At 36.7% G+C, this 17271-nt stretch overlaps 1 protein-coding gene across 8 annotated transcripts in view; it reads right to left on the reverse strand.

Moving 5' to 3' along the window:
• Dmd (dystrophin) overlaps nucleotides 1-17271 on the reverse strand; it is a 2257783-nt gene that overhangs the window by 346503 nt on the left and 1894009 nt on the right. For all 8 annotated transcript variants that reach the window (XM_085684598.2, XM_085684595.2, XM_087902601.1 and 5 more), the window contains 2 exons: nucleotides 5614-5734; nucleotides 4715-4983 (listed from right to left, as the gene is read on the reverse strand). In XM_085684598.2, coding sequence (XP_085540724.2) covers nucleotides 4715-4983; nucleotides 5614-5734 — 390 coding nt within the window. The remainder of the gene's footprint in view (nucleotides 1-4714; nucleotides 4984-5613; nucleotides 5735-17271) is intronic.

The following is a 17271-nucleotide window of genomic DNA, read 5'->3' on the forward strand; positions in this document are numbered from 1 at the left end:
CATAGCAAGAACAAGAACAGCAAAAGTGTCCCTAAAGCAATTCATTTGCTTGCAGTTCCCAGAACTGAGCAACCTGTCAATAAAATTTCCCATTCTATTCCAGGCAGTAAAACTTTCCTTCATTACGAAGATATAATTTGCCCACTAGGGAGATAGCTGTATAGAAGTTTCTAGTGCACAAGCCTGAGGATCCGAGTTTGGGTCCTTAGCATATATAGAAATGCTGGGTGCAACAATACATGCCTGTAACCCTGTGGGGTGGAGACAGGTAGACTCCAGGAAACAGCTGGCTAGCTAATCGAGCCAAATGGTGAGCTTCAGATGCAGTGAAAGGGTCTGTCTCAAAACAAGAATTGACAATAGAAAACAAATCCAAACACCCACAAAACAACATAGAGAAGGGGCATCAATATAAGCAAGCATGAGTCAACTCTCTCTCTCTCTCTCTCTCTCTCTCTCTCTCTCTCTCTCTCTCTCTCTCTCTCACACACACACACACACACACACACACACACAAATTTAAAATGATACTATTTGACACTTAGGGAACTTATATATTTTCTACCATTCTTAATGCTGTCTTGTTTGTAAGAATTCCCTCTATCCATGCATCCTCTCACTCTGCAAGAAAGCAGTACAATTTTTTGTAAAGTTCCCCTATAGGAAAAGATTTAATGTCCTGTCAAGTTGATGATAAATATAATATAAGCAAAAAATTAGGACCATGGTTAAGAAGCAAATGACAGCAAAGGAAGATAGAGCTACATGAAGATGGTTTCAAGCTGTTTGTTTACCAAAGTGAAAATGAAATTCTAATATATTCCATCACAGTTACCATTATCTGTTCAGAGGAAATATACTTTGCTTTCTCAATATAAAATTCTCTGATAGAATTTCTTTGATAAAGAAATTCTCAAAAAAAGGAAAATTCTGGGAAAGAATTTCCTTAACAAAGAAATTCTCAAAGAAAGGAAGCCACAAGTATTCGACCCGGAAGGGCTAAGAAGATGCAATTTTTGGTTTTCCACTTAAAGTTTTGATATGGAAGTTGAACACAAATGCCAATGGTATAATGGCTTCAATATACTCCTTGGTACAGTTCAAATACCATGAAATCAGACTCAGTTAAAATGTCAAGAAAGTGCAATCAAAATATCACATTATAAAAGGGATCTATAGGAAAACTCAGAGAATCTCTTCCTTTAGTTTTCCCAGTAATATTTTATTATAAGCCTAAATATGCAAAAGCAAAATATAAACAAATAGATGTGACAAATTCACAGATTTCAAGATGGAAGCCTGGGAATTTACTTAGGGGTAGATGCAATGGTTTTATAGCCAAGTGTATATCAATGTCATGTATTAGAACCTGAGCTCAATATTCAGCATGAAAGAAAAGGAAAAGGACAAGAATGAAACCAAATAAACTAAGACCATAGTTTTATAATGATGAACCTCCTTCTATATGGAGAAACAATGGCTGATTAGCGCAAGAAAACACCAATGACCCCCCAAATACTTTCACTATAGGACTGTTTGCAGAGTTTGACTTCAAAACTTACTCTGTTAGTACCAGCTACTTTAAATGGAAGCAGGAGAAACTTTGAAGCCCCAGAGTTCATGGGCAACCTAAATGAATTTAATGAGAATCTATCTCTAAATCAGTCAACCAACCTACCATTCAATCTCTCTATATATTTATCTTCCCCTTTCTCTTCTTTCTTCCCTCTCTTTCTTTCTCTTACTGAAAAGGCTGAGACTGAACCTCAGCACATGGGAAACATTCAGTTAAATACTCCCTCCAGTTATACTGCTTTCTGAAAGGCTTTAAGTGCTCCTTTTGCAAATCTATGTATATCACCAAGTGATTCAATTATATGTGTTTCCCATTACAGAAAAGTAAAATACCTGTGTAGTCAAATAACCATTGATATTATTTCTATAAGGTGAGTAATCATAACTGTATCCTTAAAATGCTTGGTAAGCAACAAGGCTTATGGATTTTGAAAGTAGAATGGCTTTTAAAATGCAACTTTTATTCTAGCAGGTTATTCTTATGGTATTTTATCTGTAACACTAGGAATTCTTAGTGAGTCAAATAGCCAATCTGAACACGACATTACTTTGTCTCTGTTTGTAATATTTATCACCATGAAGAAGAACAGCTATCATTTCCATAAGGTCCAGGGATTTAGGATTACATGGGATTTTGGATTACATTTTATCCCTTTTTCCAAATCCAAAGGACATACTAGATAACTAAGAGATACAATCATAAATCTAACAGAAGGATATGTTTTGTAGTGACACAAATGACAACTTTTAAAACACTAATGGAGTTTTAAAATGGAGAATGGAAAATGGTGTTTTGAAAGCATCCCTAGGGGACCCGAGATGGCACAGCTATATCAAATGCTCTTCTCCTCTGTAGCTAGCTACCTGGCCATTACTTGGGAGATATTGCTAAGTTAAAATCAACATGGATAAAGTAGTTTTAAAGATGCTTTTCCTTTTTTTAAAAAAAATCAATTTCAGTCAGTTTAATTTGCTGAACTAAACTACCACCATCAAAGCTTTCAAGTTTCAGATTTGGTGTCAATAAAGTGAAACTCTTCTGGTGGAGTTGGGGGAGTGATAGATATTTATAGAAGACTACAAAAATAGGTGACCTGTACACTGGGTGAGAAAGGTTCAGTAAGAGTTGATCAGACATACAAAATTTGGTGAGTCAGACAAATGGAAAAATACATGGCATGGCAGGCACTTATGAGAAAATATGATTGTTTTGGATAGCATGGAAAGACTATGCTGGATTATCTGCATTTGAGTTGTTAAAATTGATTAGGAAAGCCAGGCCTAAGAAGAAGACAGATAGCCACCTTATTTAATAACTGGACTTCATTACATCTTTTAACAAGTTTTGGGTTGCAGTGGGAAGAGTCTGAATAATGCAGAAATATCAGTAAAGGAATTATGCATTCACTTGCTCGATATTTAAAAGGTAATGTTCAGAATATGCTACACACACTTCTGGCCAATAGATGTATGTCATCGTTACAATGAAAAAGGTAGCAGTTTTGAAAAGCCACTGGCTGAAAAAAGGGGAATGACAGGGAAAAACATTCTGAGGGAAAATAAACAATGGCATGCAGAAAATGAAAATGCAGAAAGATGCAAGGCTGAACCTAAATTTGCTACTAGTTTATAATAAAAAAGAAGGAGGACTGGAGAACAAGTGATTTTGTTTCAGATTCGCTGTCAAATTACTACAGAAATAGTCTCAAACTGGGTCTTCTGGTTTTGGCAAGTTTTATTTTTATTCTGTTCTGATACAAAGTAACACTACACACACACACACACACACACACACACACACACACACACGAATCCATAAAAACATACTCCACCAATCCCCCCAAACCCATCTACTTCATTGGTGTGGGAGAATTATCTGTATTCTGTCAATCATGTATTTTAATAAAACGCTGATTGGCCAGGCAGGAAGTATAGGCGGGAAAACCAGATTGGAAGTAGAGGTGATACAATGAGAACAGGAGAATTCTGGGAAGCAGGAAGCTTCCTCTGCCATTCCTGCCCAGATCACTGAAGAGGCAACATGTGAGCTGTGTGGCTAACATAGATAATGATAATGGATTAATATAAGTTACAGGGACTAATAAGAAGCCTGACCTAATGGGCCAATCAGTTTATAATCTTATGGAATCCTGTGTGTGATTTTCCTTGGGAGTTGCCGGCTATGGGGTACTGGGCGGGACAGAAACCCCAACAAGCCGGCCCCCTCATGTTACACTTCATGACAAATTAATTTCTTAATGGCAAAAATCAAAATTACTTTGACCTTGTAACGTTTTAATATTTAATTGTATGAGCCCCAGGGTACTATCTACCACACTAATGAGATTTCTTAATATTTCATTTTAAATTACTGAAGATAGATTAAATGATTGTTATTCTTTTTGTTTGGTCCCTTTAAGGGCAAGCCACGCCCACTCCCAGCCACTTCTGACCCCCTCTTTGCGGCCATCTTAACCCTTTCCTTCTGTCCCCCTCTCTCTTGGCTTGTGCACATATGTCTTCCCTGTGTCTCTTCTATGTCTGTCTCCATGTCTCTCTGTCTCCTTCTTCTTTAAGTAATAAATGTTTACCTTTATGTTTAGCCTTACATCTATTTACTATGTCCTGTAAGTCTTTTATCCCCTGCGCCTGCCCGCCTGACTCTCCGGCCGCTTGGCGGGACCAGCCTGCCACCCTGGGGATCTTGCACTGACCTACAGCTGTCCTTGTCGGACTAGCGGCTGCTCTGCGAGCCTGCAGGAACACCACAACATTATATTTTTTTAACAACAACAATGATTACATCACTGACTTTGTTTTTTGAGGAAATCTTGTGTGAAAGACTTCAAAACAAGGAAAATAAAATGGGCTACTTTCTAAGGCTTATAGGAGTGATAACTTTACTTTGTGGGATAAAAACACTGTGTACCTCAACTGGATATGCCATGCTTTGTAGACTCCCTTTCCCTTGCTGAGGGCACGGAGAAGGTAGAAAGTAGGTGGGATGGAGGAAATAGGAGGAATGGCGGAGGGAATACTGGTTGGTATGTAAAATTAAAAGAATAATAATAATAAAGAAGATTCTGTATAAACTTAAGTGGGTATTTTTGGGGAGGTCTCTCAAAGCGAAACACAGTACCTTGACTTTTTCAAGGTGATCTTGGAGAGAGTCAATGAGGAGATCCCCCACTGGCTGCCAGGATCCCTTGAGCACCTCAGCTTGCCGCAGCTTGAGGTCCAGCTCATCTTCAGCTTCCTGAAGTTCCTGCAGTCTTTCAAGAGCCTCGTCTACTTTCCTCTGCCAGTCAGCTGAGTGCAGGTTCAACTTGTCCCATTCGGTGTTGACCTCTTCAGCCTGTTTCCGTAGGAGCCGCATGGCATTCTGGGCTCTCTCTTCAGGCGGAAGCTCTAAATTGGCAATATGACAAGGTTTCAGGCCATATCCATTTTTGTTAAGAAAGAAAAAACATTGTTGGAAAGGTCAGACTAGAAGAAAGGAAGGTAATGTAGATTAACAAGAGGCCAACTTCCTGATTAATGGCTCTTTTACACTTTGGCATAAATTTTGATACAGTCTAGCACAGCTAAACTGTCTGTCTTCCTTAGTAAATCTGTTCTACTTTTCTGTCAGTCAGATAAATCAAGATTCATTTAAGCTTTTGGAGAGAAAGATGTTCGCACATGCCGAAGAGCTCTAATTTATTTCAGCCCGGCTCTTAAACTGGAAATTAGCTTGTAGTCTTTGTAACAATATAATTCCTTTCCACGGATAAGCTCCTTTGTTTACTATCTTCTAAATATTCAAATAGCTGATCGCGGATTACTTTATTTATGACTGTGAAAACAGGTTTATACACCGTGTCTTATGATTCCTTGCTCTTTTTTTTTTGAAACCTACATTTAATTTGAATTGATTTAACTCAACGGTTTAACTCAGAAGTATGAGAGCCGTACAGGCTCTGGCAGCAAGCATGGATGGGCGGCTCTGTCAACCCTGATCCTTTATCAATATGTTATTACAGTTCCGCATTCAATTACCTCTGGGCTCCTGGTAGAGCTTCGCTAGTCCTTCCAAAGGCTGCTCTGTCAGAAATATTCTCACAGTCTCCCGGGTACTCATGATTACAGGTTCCTTCGTTTTCAATTCCCTCTTGAAGGCCTGCGAAATGAGATGAAAAGAAATGTTTATTTGGCTTCTGGAATGCTCCTCAAAATTAATCCTGGGTGCTCAGAACTTGTTTACATAATTCCCCAGTCAATTTCTTTCTCTTTTATTTATAAACCGACAGTCATAAAATATAAGAAAGGCTACCTGGGTCTCAGTGTTAATGAGGAAACCACTGTGTTTACAAAACTTTTTACTGGGGAGAAGTGGAGCGCTTTCTAGACAGGTTTTGTGCTATCGTTAATATTAGTACACCGTTTCTATAACCAGATTATCAGATATAAAGATAAAACCACAAGGTATATAATGCAAAATCTAACCCTGGCTAATGAAGATTTAAATATTATCAAAAGAGTCACATCTAGTACACAGTGGAAAGCATTCACTGCTATGTGGGGTGTTCAGACCGTATTGAAGTATCCAACACATTCAACTAGTACCAATTCTGTCCGAATGTTTGATGGTGTGTAAACTAGTGCAGTAAAATCATGCTATTGAAAATTTGAAATATTTTTGAAAAACTACCAATTACATTTTATATTGTGACTCTTCTGAGAAGACTAGAAATACTTGGAACTATTATGGATGCAGGGATTGTGAATACCTGTCTATAAATGAACAGACCTAGAATAGATATCTTCAAACCATTTGGTTGACAATTTCAATCTCCAATCTATATTTTCTATTATGGAGATTAAGAGGAGAAGAAATGATTAAGTCTTGTCTTCAAGAACTTATTGGACCAAAATATGAAATAAAAATGTGGGCATGGGGTTGTAGCCACTGTCCATCACAGGGAGAAAACATGCCCAAAGATGAAATAGATGTTTTGAATTGAATCTTAGCGCTGGGACAGCCCCAAACAAAGAAACACACCAAAACCAAAGAATGAAAAAATCAAAGAAAATAAAAGAAACACTCTACATGTGGAGGGAAAACGCTAAAGTCTTACATAATCTAGTGAGGCACAGTGTAATAGTAGAATAAATTAATATTAAAAAATATAAAATATAGTTACTGACCCAGATTTTATTATATCATGGGTGACCACGTTAATAAAAGATATTAAGTATCACATAATAATGTATCTTATTAATAATAATGATAACAATTATTCCTCTGACATGGCTTAATTATGTACCTTTTCCAACTCTATCTTATTTTTAGCAATGCTGTCAAGTGAGCTTAAGTCGTATTATATCACTGGAAAAACACAGTGGTGTTTTCCTTTAAATTTCAGACATAGCTGATAAAAAAAAAGTACCTCAGAACTGTATTAAAACATATTTGTTGGTAAAATCTTAGTGGTGCTCACCATTCAAAATAACTCTGAGTTTGATATTTTATACAATAATCGATCTGTCAAGGTTATTTACAATCCAGAAGAGAGAGGCAAGGTGTCTGAATAAAAATAATGGAATATTTGGATTCAGTCGGCAGATGGAAAAGCAATTTCTATATTGTAGACTATTCTTGTGTCCTTGAAATCACACTGGGAAAATGATTATTTACTTTACTTACACAGAAGTCCAGCTTTATGTATAATATTTCATATGATTTCTGAGTATGTGTTTTTGTGCATCTTCCCATACACACACACACACACACACACACACACACACACACACACACACGATTTTGTACCTGTATATGTATGTGTAGATTCTGCTTGCAGGGTTGTATTTTTTTATAATCCAACATTCACAAGTACAAGCAAATTATCTCTCTATTTGTCTGTATACATGGAGTGAACCATGATACTGGCTTTGCTAATTATAAAGAGTGACTCCCTATAGCAAACCTGTACATCTAAGTAGTTATAGTATAGACTTGAAACAAAAAGTTTAGAGTACATTGGTGCCTATGTTTAGTAAATTGCTGTATTCCATGAATAGTTAAACATATAAATAAGTTAAATATGGCCTGGGAAAGATATCTAGAAGAGTTTAAGTACATAGAGTTCTAAAGCATAAACATGAGTTAGGGAAGAATTATTAGAGGACATTCAAAGAAGAAAACTATGCATGTAGAGAGACATGTGGCAAAGCACCAGATCGTATGTATAACCATCTCCAGACAGGCTTTCCCTTCTATAAAATTAGGACTAAGGAGAGACTTATTGGAGTTGAAGTAAGGCACTCTCATTATACAGAAATATAGTGTAGTTTTAAGGAAGAATTTGGGCATCAGACTCGTGAAAAGTTTACTCACTATTTGTAAGTAATTAGGAGCCTTTGAAAAAATTTAGGAAGGGCAGTGACATGGGTACATGAGTGTTTAGGCAGGGTAGAAGTGATCTGAGAGAGGAAATGGAAAAAAAGGTGAGGGAAGGAAAGGAAGAAAGATAAATTTTGAACAGAGAAATGAGGGGTTAACAGAACAATAGAGACATGTGAAAAGGTTTCGAGGAACCTAATTTTTTTTACAACACATCAGTCAGTGTATGAATATACATATATTGTTTAAATAAAAATTTTGCATCTGTGCTGACAATCTCTTCAAGAGTCAAAGACAACCAAACAAAATGCTCATCACTAGTCCTAAAAAGCCAACTTTTGCCTTGTTGGTCAGGGCTGTCTAAGAGAATCTTGTAACATCACAAGTTATTACTTGTGATAGTTAAGATCCTATTGTTACGGTCCCTTAACACTTCAAACCCAGGACACAACAGCCCCACTGCTGGCACTGACTTGCAAATCTCTTCCCTGAGAATTAGCTTTTCTTATACTAGAAGACTCTCAGCCTTATAAAGGAGGGGAGGTATACAGTCGTATCAAGCTATGATGTTTGTGAACCACAACAAAGACCAGAATGGCATCATAACCCTAGGGCTGTAACAGTGCCACATACAAATTGGTGGTAACTAGCAGTACTGTACTTGAACTCAAGACCAACTCAGTTAGAGGGAAATCTTGCCTGGTCCTGCAAACCTAGTCAACTCCTCAGTGATAGTGAAATCATGGATCATGGGGAAGAATCTACAACCACCATTTTACTAATCCGTAACTACAATCTAAATATTTATCTTTATGCCCCACTGGGGAATGTGGTCCTTACTCTTTATCATGGAAACTTTACTTCACAATGGATAGAGACCTTTACAGAAAACCACAATGAATCAAAATGCAGAGTTGTGAAGTGCAATCCCAATGGCTATATCTACAAAACAGCTCCTGCATCTAAGGCTAAGGAATGAATGTGGAAGAGGGAATGGAAAGATGGTAAGAGGTAGAGAATCAGGGGTTTGCGGTGAGATTGTATCTCATAGTAATGCCTAAAGCTAAAATGAGAAACATCTTACCAGTGTAACTGCCCAAACATGAACTGAAGAAGGATGGTACCCACAGACATCCCAAAGTGGATGGGGAAAAGAGCAAGTGGCTTCAACCCTACACAAAAGTACTACACTGAGGAATGCTAGGAATGGAAGACAGTCTTCCCTGGGGGGAAGAGCACCCCAATTGATTGTCTGATGCCAACTGGTCAGCCCTAAATACATGCAAGTCACATTATAGAGACAGAGAAGGTTAAATTCAGGAATACATATGTGTATAAATAAAGGAAAAAGATGTCCCCAATGACTAGGAATATGGCCTTATTGATAAAATGCTTGCATGAAGTCCTAGTTGATTCCCAGCAGCAAACAATCACAGCATGTTAGCACATGTAATTAGTTCCAACAAAAAGCAGGAGGATTGGAATTTTATAGCCATCCTCTGTAACATAGCTAGTTGGAGGCCAGTCTGGGTTATACGAGATCAGTCCTCCAAAACAAACAGATAATAAAAAAGTGGGGAAAAGTGAAACAAACACAGTAGTTTCCCCTTATCTATGACTAAATACCTCACAGTTTTAGTTGCTTGTTGTCATCTATGCTCTGAAAATATTAAACAGAAAACTGCAAATAGATAATTTATAAATTTAAAACAGCGAGTTACTCTGAGTGGCATGAGTAAATATTGTATGGCCTTGTCACATCCACTTATGGCATCAATAATTACATATACAGCGTGTCCACACTGAATGTATTAATACTACCCATTAGTTTCTTTGTAGCCGTTTCAGTTTGTGATTAACTGTCAAGATATCACAGTGCTAGAGTTCAAGTATCAGTGAACGTTCAAAAGTTTAGATAAAACAAAGAGAAACTGTAAAGTGGTTCCTTTAAATGAAATGAAAAGGTGTCTCATTTTAAAATAAGACTTCTTTTAATTTTATGTGTATGTATGTGGTCCTGAGTCTGCATATGTGTGTTGTATATGTGCAGGTGCCTGTGAAAAACAGAAGAATGTGTTAGATCACTCGTAACTGAAGTCACAGGTGGTTGGGAGTCACCAAGAACCAAACCTGCTTCTACTGCAAGATCAGAAGGTGGTTATAACCATTGAACCATCTCTCTATCCCTGAAGATGCTCATCTTGAGAAGGAAATTAAAAACATTGTATGCAGAGGTTGCTATATATTTTTATTTTTTGAGACAGGGTTTCTCTGCATAGCCCGGCTGTCTTAGAAATCAGTCTGTAGACCAGGCTGGCCTTGAACTAAGAAATCTGCCTGCCTCAGCCTCCCATGCAACTTATACTTTGCCATAGTCAGGCATGCATAAAGAAGTAACACATTGTACATAGAGTTTTGGGCATTCATGGGGCAGTCTTAAAATATATTTCCCACACATAATACAGGGGGCTCCTCTGTAAAGCATGAAATGGAGAAGGGTAAAAGTAGAATTCAGAAGAAAACTAACTGGAGGTAACTAAAAGAAGAATTTCATGAATGATTGTGAGAATGCAACCCAGAGCCAGAGTATGAAGAGAAAAGGAGACATGGTAGTAAAATACATCTGCGTGAAGGAGCAAGAAGGACTCATAGATTTATATTGAGTAGATGAGTGAATTCTGGGTACAATTTAACTAAGTGTAAGGAAATAAACTTTCCTGGATTACTCTATGCACCTCTAATGGTTTTAGCCTGCTGAGAACTTTCCCATCCCATGCAAATTAGATGTGTACCATCTGCCTGATTAATTTTTCAATTTTCTCTGATCTACGAAGGACAAATGGTTAAGGTCTTATATGGTAGACTGCTAGACTAAATTTCTAGTTGTCAGAAAAAAGACTCTAGTGGGCTATAAGCAAAATATATAAAGCCCAGGGTCTGGAAATATTTCTAGATTGTAAAAACTGAGGCATGTGGGGCATTGAGATAACTCCTTGAAAATCAGAGTTAGATTAAGGCTTATTATGTTTCCAAGGAGATGTATTTGGAGAGGAGGACAGCTGGCTCCACCCGTATAATCTTTGGTCTCTTGCCTATAGAGCAACAAAGTACTCACATGTAAAGATTTTTATCAACATGTACCCTGTTGCCCTAGGGCATGTCATTAGGAAAGAAAGAAGCGGTAAGACTATTTATTGTAAGGCAATTTAAAAAAATCTGTCTTGGATCCAGAATACCTCATGTGTATATTCAAGATAAAATTAATACAGTCTAAAATTATAATCATACTAAGATGAGGGTGGGCATTCTGTATATGGGAAATCTTGGAGACATAGAATTCTTTCTAGCAGCAAAAAATAAAGTCTGTAGGAGAAAATTATCTAAACGTCATTTTCTCATTTAGCTAATATATGTTCAATGCCTACATGTCAGTATTTAATGAACATAAAGAAAAAATGGAATGTTATGAGAGGCCAAATATAAGGAGGTTAAAACCACTCATGAGAATTTTAAGAAGGTTATTCATAGAGGCAAAGACAGATTTGCAATAAATAGTATTCATTGGACTGGTTGAGAGCCTGAGACAGACATTTAGTCAAGGAAAGAGCAGAAAAGGAAATAGATATCTCTAGTGGAAATTACTTGAACAATATATTTTGACCTAAAGGAAAAAAAAGAGGGAGGACAGAACAGCAAGTCAGAAATGATAAGGAAAGGAAGGAAAAGACGCTTTTTAAAAGAACAGGGACTTGAATATGAAAGACTAAAGCTAGTAATAAACTAACTATATATTGTATTACACAGAGTGTTTTCAAGAGGTTAAACTTTCAATGTTGTTTCTATATATTCTTTTGTCATTTGTCTTTTGAGACAGAGTTGCATTATGTAGCCCAGGTTGGTTTTGAATCCTTGATCCTCCTGACTCAAACTTTTGAGTTTCTGAATGGAGGGCTGAGAGTACCGGCATGCAATAAGATGCTAGACAAGTGTGTAACTTAAAATGAGGACTACACCAGGAAATTCAGACAAACTCTGGAAAACCAGGATAGTTAATCACACAAACAGGAATAAACATAATATAAATAATTAGGCACAATACAGATCTGGATAGAACAAGCTGGAGATAACTGTTGTAGCAACATCTGTAGAATAGGAGTTTATATTAAAGGTCACAACAAACTGAAAAAAAAATCTAAAATATGTGATAGTGAAATTCCACTGTGGAAAGCAGAGATAAAATAATTCAAGGCTAACGGTGGTCATCCACTATGAGAGACCACTAGCTTGCCACTTGAGTTGTAGCTAAGGGCTTAGTTATACCACAGATATAAAATTTCATTTCTTAAATGTGAGTCACTGAGGGTTAAAATGAATTGAACGGAAAGACAAATGAATTTCTGTCACCACAAAGAAATAAGCACTGTTAGTTTCACACCATTTCTTGAAATTAAAGAAAGTGGCTAGAAGACAGGATTAATTGTTTCTATCATCACAATTCAAGAAGACATGGACTAAATACAAACTGGATATGAGAGAAATATGTGAAAAGAAAGATGCTGCTTCTAGATAATAAGAGACCAAACAAATTGATAATGCTTTATATTATGTAGACAAACTTTGAGTTGCAATGCTATTTAAAACATTGATACATGACTACTCTTCCATTTATTCATGTAATAAAAGTTGAACATTAATTGTTGGTGGCATACTACTGTTCTAGGATGGATATTTGTAGTTCTTGTATCACTGAATTAAAGAGAACTAGGTGAGGAAATTGCTCAACATCCTTAGTCATCAGTAAAATGCAAATAAAAACAACTCTGAGATACTGTCTTATACGTGTCAGAATGGTTAAGATAAAAAAAAACGATGATAGCATATGTTGGAAAGGATGTGGAGTAAGGGATACACTCCTCCACTGCAGGAGGGGGTGCAAACTCATACAGTCACTTTGGAAAACAGTATGGGGATTTCTCAGAAAATTAGGAATCAATCTACCCCAAGACACAGCACTACCACTCTTGGGAATATACCCAAAGAACGCATACTACAAGGACACTTACTCAACTATCTTCATAGCAGCATTATTCATAACAGCAAGAACCAGGAAAAAACCTAGATGCCCTTCAATGAAAGAATGGATCAAGAAAATGTGGTTTATTTTCACAATGGAGTGTCACTCAGCTGTTAAAAACAATGACATCATGAAATTTGCAGGCAAATGGATGGAACTAGAAAAAAAAAACTACCTGAGTGAGAAAACAGACCCAGAAAAACAAACATGGTACATCCTCACTCATATGTGGAAATTAGGTGTAAAGCAAAGGATAACTAGACCACAATCTATACCTCCAGAGAAGCCAGGTAAGGAGGACCTTAAGAGGGACACATGGATATCACCCTTGGAAGGGGAAATAGATGAGATATTCTAAGTAAACTAGGGGCAGGGGCACAAAAGGGGAGGGAATGGGGGAATAAGAGCATGAGAAAATGGAATGTTTGAATTAGGGAGGGCGGAGTGGGAGAGTAATGAAAGAGACAGTCATTATGGGGCTAATGAGAACCCTGTTGCTAGGGAAATTTCCAGGAGTCCACAAGGATGTCTAAAATAATATAAGGTTTGATTGAAGAAGACTCCCTGAAAAATCTCCAATGGAAACAGATGGCCCAGATGATCCAACTTTTCAGATCACCTCTGTTGCAGTTTCCTCTGTGTTCTACAATCAGAACAGCTTTAAGATTGCTGACTGAGATGATGCAGCCTCAAGGAATACTCTAGTTAGGACTTGACCATAATCCTAAATAGTCTTTGGGTCCCCATAAAATTATCAGCACCAGAAATCAGCTGGAAGTAGCCTAGAAACTATGCCCACATTTCCAAAATAATGGAGTATGGATGTATGTCTTTGTTTAGAGTGTTGGTTACAAGTTGTTATGAATGATGGTCAGGAGAAAATCTAAGCAAAGGAGAATAGATTCAAAATTCTTGTTTTGAAAAAGAAAAAGGGGGAAAGTGGTGTGGAAATATGCCCTTGTACCCTGTAAAGATTTGTCACTTTTATTGTTTTAATAATATGGTGATTGTATAGTAGCCAGGAAGGAAGAATAGGTAATAATGCCCAGACTAGGAGAATTCTGGGAATAGGAAAGGCATAGTCTGTAGTCAACCCAGAGGGAGAGGAAGCAAGATGAGAATGCCTCATGGATAAAAGGTATCAAGCCACGTGAAAAACATAGACAAAAATTATGGGTTAATTTATGTTGTATGAGCTAATTCATAATAAGCCTAAGCTAATAGGCCAAACAGTTTATAATTAATATAAGCCTCTGTGTTTCTTTGGGACTAAATGACTGAGGAACTAGGCAGGACAGAAACCTCCATTTACAAATGGTACCCAAGTTGAGGCATTTGTAAATAAAGTAAACACTAATTAATATAAAGGACCAGATGAATTATGATAAAATAAGAGTGGATAGCTTTAATACCCCATTTACATATTTCACATAAACTAAAAATCAGCAAAGAAATTTACATCTAAATTACACTGAGAGCAAATAACTTAGAAGGCAGTCAAGCATATTCCATCCAACAGATAAAAAGTGTACATTATTCTCTAAAGTTCATAGAACTGCCTCTAAAATAAAACTACTTTTATGGCCACAAAGAAAGTTCTAATAAAATATAATAATTTGAATAATTTCTTCTATTTTACCAGATCATAGTGGAATAAAATGAAATCAACAGCAAGAAATGTACAGAAACCACACAGACACTTGACAAATGGAAAGTACATTTGTTAGTGTTTACTGAAGGAAAAAAATTAAGGAGGAATTTCAATATTTCTTAGAATTACATGGAAGCAAAAGCACAACTTCCTGCTAAGTACTTTCAGAAGGAAAGTTTCTATGAATGCTTACATTAAAAAAATTAGGGACCTAAAATAATTGAATGACATTCCTTGAGTTTTTAGGGAAAAAACAAAGAGAAAAAAGAGAGAGAGAAATACACTAGATAGCAAACTAATTCTATAAGACCAAACACCTTAAGGAGGACAGACAATAACAATGAAAGTGAAAGAGAAAAAAATCTCCTAGCAAATAAATGAGCAATTCTATCAAAATTTTAAAGAATATAGAAATTACCAATTAGGTAGAAACTTTCACTACCAAATTCTAACAAAATTAAAGAAGAGCTAACATCAATCCTTCTCAAACTGTTTTTTATACTAGGAAGGTAAAGAAAACTTTGAACTCATTCAATGAAACTAGAATTATAGTAATACTGAGTATGAATAGGAATAAAATAAAAGAACAATACTATAGCTCAATTCCCTAGTGAACACAGATTAAAAGATTCTCAATATCATTTATTAAAACGGAATTCAAGAATGTGTTCATATTATACCTGGACATGAGGTCAATGAAATAAAATACCCAAATATCTCTCAATGTAGCTGGATACATTTGATTTATGTCAAAGGCAACAAACATACATATTGAAGAAAAATTGGTCCTTTAAAAATGTACTGCTGGGGCTGTGTTCCAGAGGTTGCAAAGGTGGTACCTCATGCTGGGAGATGGATTTGGTAATGTGTAGGTTACCCAGGTGATACTGATTTTGAAGGAATGAAAGTGTCATAGAGAACAGTTGAGGATTGGTACTGTAAGAGGCCAGCATAGAACTTGGGTGAAGATGCGGCACCAGTGGCAGTTGAAGTCCCAGGACTGAAGAAGCCATACAAAGAAATTGAGGCCTGACACTATGAAGAAATCCAATGAGAGGCTAGTAAGGAAAGTGAAGCCTAGTTGTAGTAGAATAACCCGTCATTTTGGAGATGCCAGTACAATGGGATGACCCCCACAAAGAGCAAAAGCAGTGGAATTGAGTCATCCAGAGCAAAGAAGATAAGCTGTGTGTGTACTACAGAAGACAGACCTGGAAAAATGACCCAAGTCATTTGGGGAAATCTAGTAGATAATGAATGGATCATAGTCGTTGAACAGTAGGAATTTGGTTTTACTTTGATTGTGATTATGCTCTGATCTTTCTCTCTTGAGTCAAGAAAATATTTTACTGGAGCCCACAGTTGAGAGACTTTGAATTTTAAAAGACTTTTCATTTTAAGAGATTGGCTATTTTAAAGGGATGGAAATTTTTATTGTGTTTGAATTTGTAAAGACTGTGAGACTTTTAAAGTTATGTTTTTAATGTGAGATCTTGGTAATGAATAGCAAAGAAAGAATTGTGGCTTAATAGCGATGTTTCTGTGTCAAGTTAACAAGAGGTCAGTTTTACTGGCTGCTTTTGTGTGTCAAGTTGACACAAGCTAGAGTCATCAGAGAAAAAGGAGTCTCAGTTGATGAAATGGCTACAGGAGCTCAAGCTATAAGGCATTTTCTCAATTAGTGATCCATTTGTAAGGGCCTATGGTGGGTGGTGCCATCCCTGTGTAGGTGGTCCTGGGTTCCTTAAGAAATCAGACTGAGAAAGTCATGAGAAACAAGTCAATAAGCAGCTCCCCTCCATGATCTTTGCAGAAGCTCTTGCCATTGACTTCTCCAATGACTGAATATGATCTGGAAGTGCAAGCAAAATAAAACCTTTCCTCCACAAAGAAAATGTACTGCTGGGAAAACGAATATTCACAAGTAAAAGAATGAAAATATGCTGGTACCTCTCAAGTGACAGAAAAAGTAACTACAAATGGATCAAATAACTTAGTATAAGATGTGGAAATGAAATATTTATGGGAAAAATAGAGAACACATTTCAAGATGGAGATATAAGTTGCAACGGGCCTATATAAGATTAAGTCTGTCAACAGTTAATCATGGTTCAGGGGGGACACTGATTAAACTCAGTGAGTCACAAAACAGTATATATATATATACACTTTGTCAGGGACTTGTAGGAAAAGGAAAAAGGCAGGGATGAGAAAGAAAGGAGCGAGATAGGAGGTGGTGGACAGGAGTAAAAGAGTGTACTATATATGCAGGAAATTGACAAACAGATTTAATAAAAGGTATATTAAAAAAGATACAGTCACAGGCAAGAAATTTATATTAAAAAGGATGCTTTTTGCTCATGAAATAATGCCAAGAATTGACAAATAAGAATACATGCAATTCAAAAGTTTCTGTCATACAAAAGAAACAAGCAAGTGAAAAGACATCCTGTATTAAGTAGAAAAATGTCCATTAGCAATACATATGGCAGAGGATTAACATTCAGAGTAAACATAGAACTAAAAACCGAACAAGAGAAAATAAAACAACTCACTAAAGAAATGGACTAGTGAAGTGAGCAGAAGATT

Source organism: Myodes glareolus, chromosome X (assembly GCF_982192425.1).
Source record: "Myodes glareolus chromosome X, mMyoGla1.1, whole genome shotgun sequence".
Lineage (NCBI taxonomy): Eukaryota > Metazoa > Chordata > Mammalia > Rodentia > Cricetidae > Myodes > Myodes glareolus.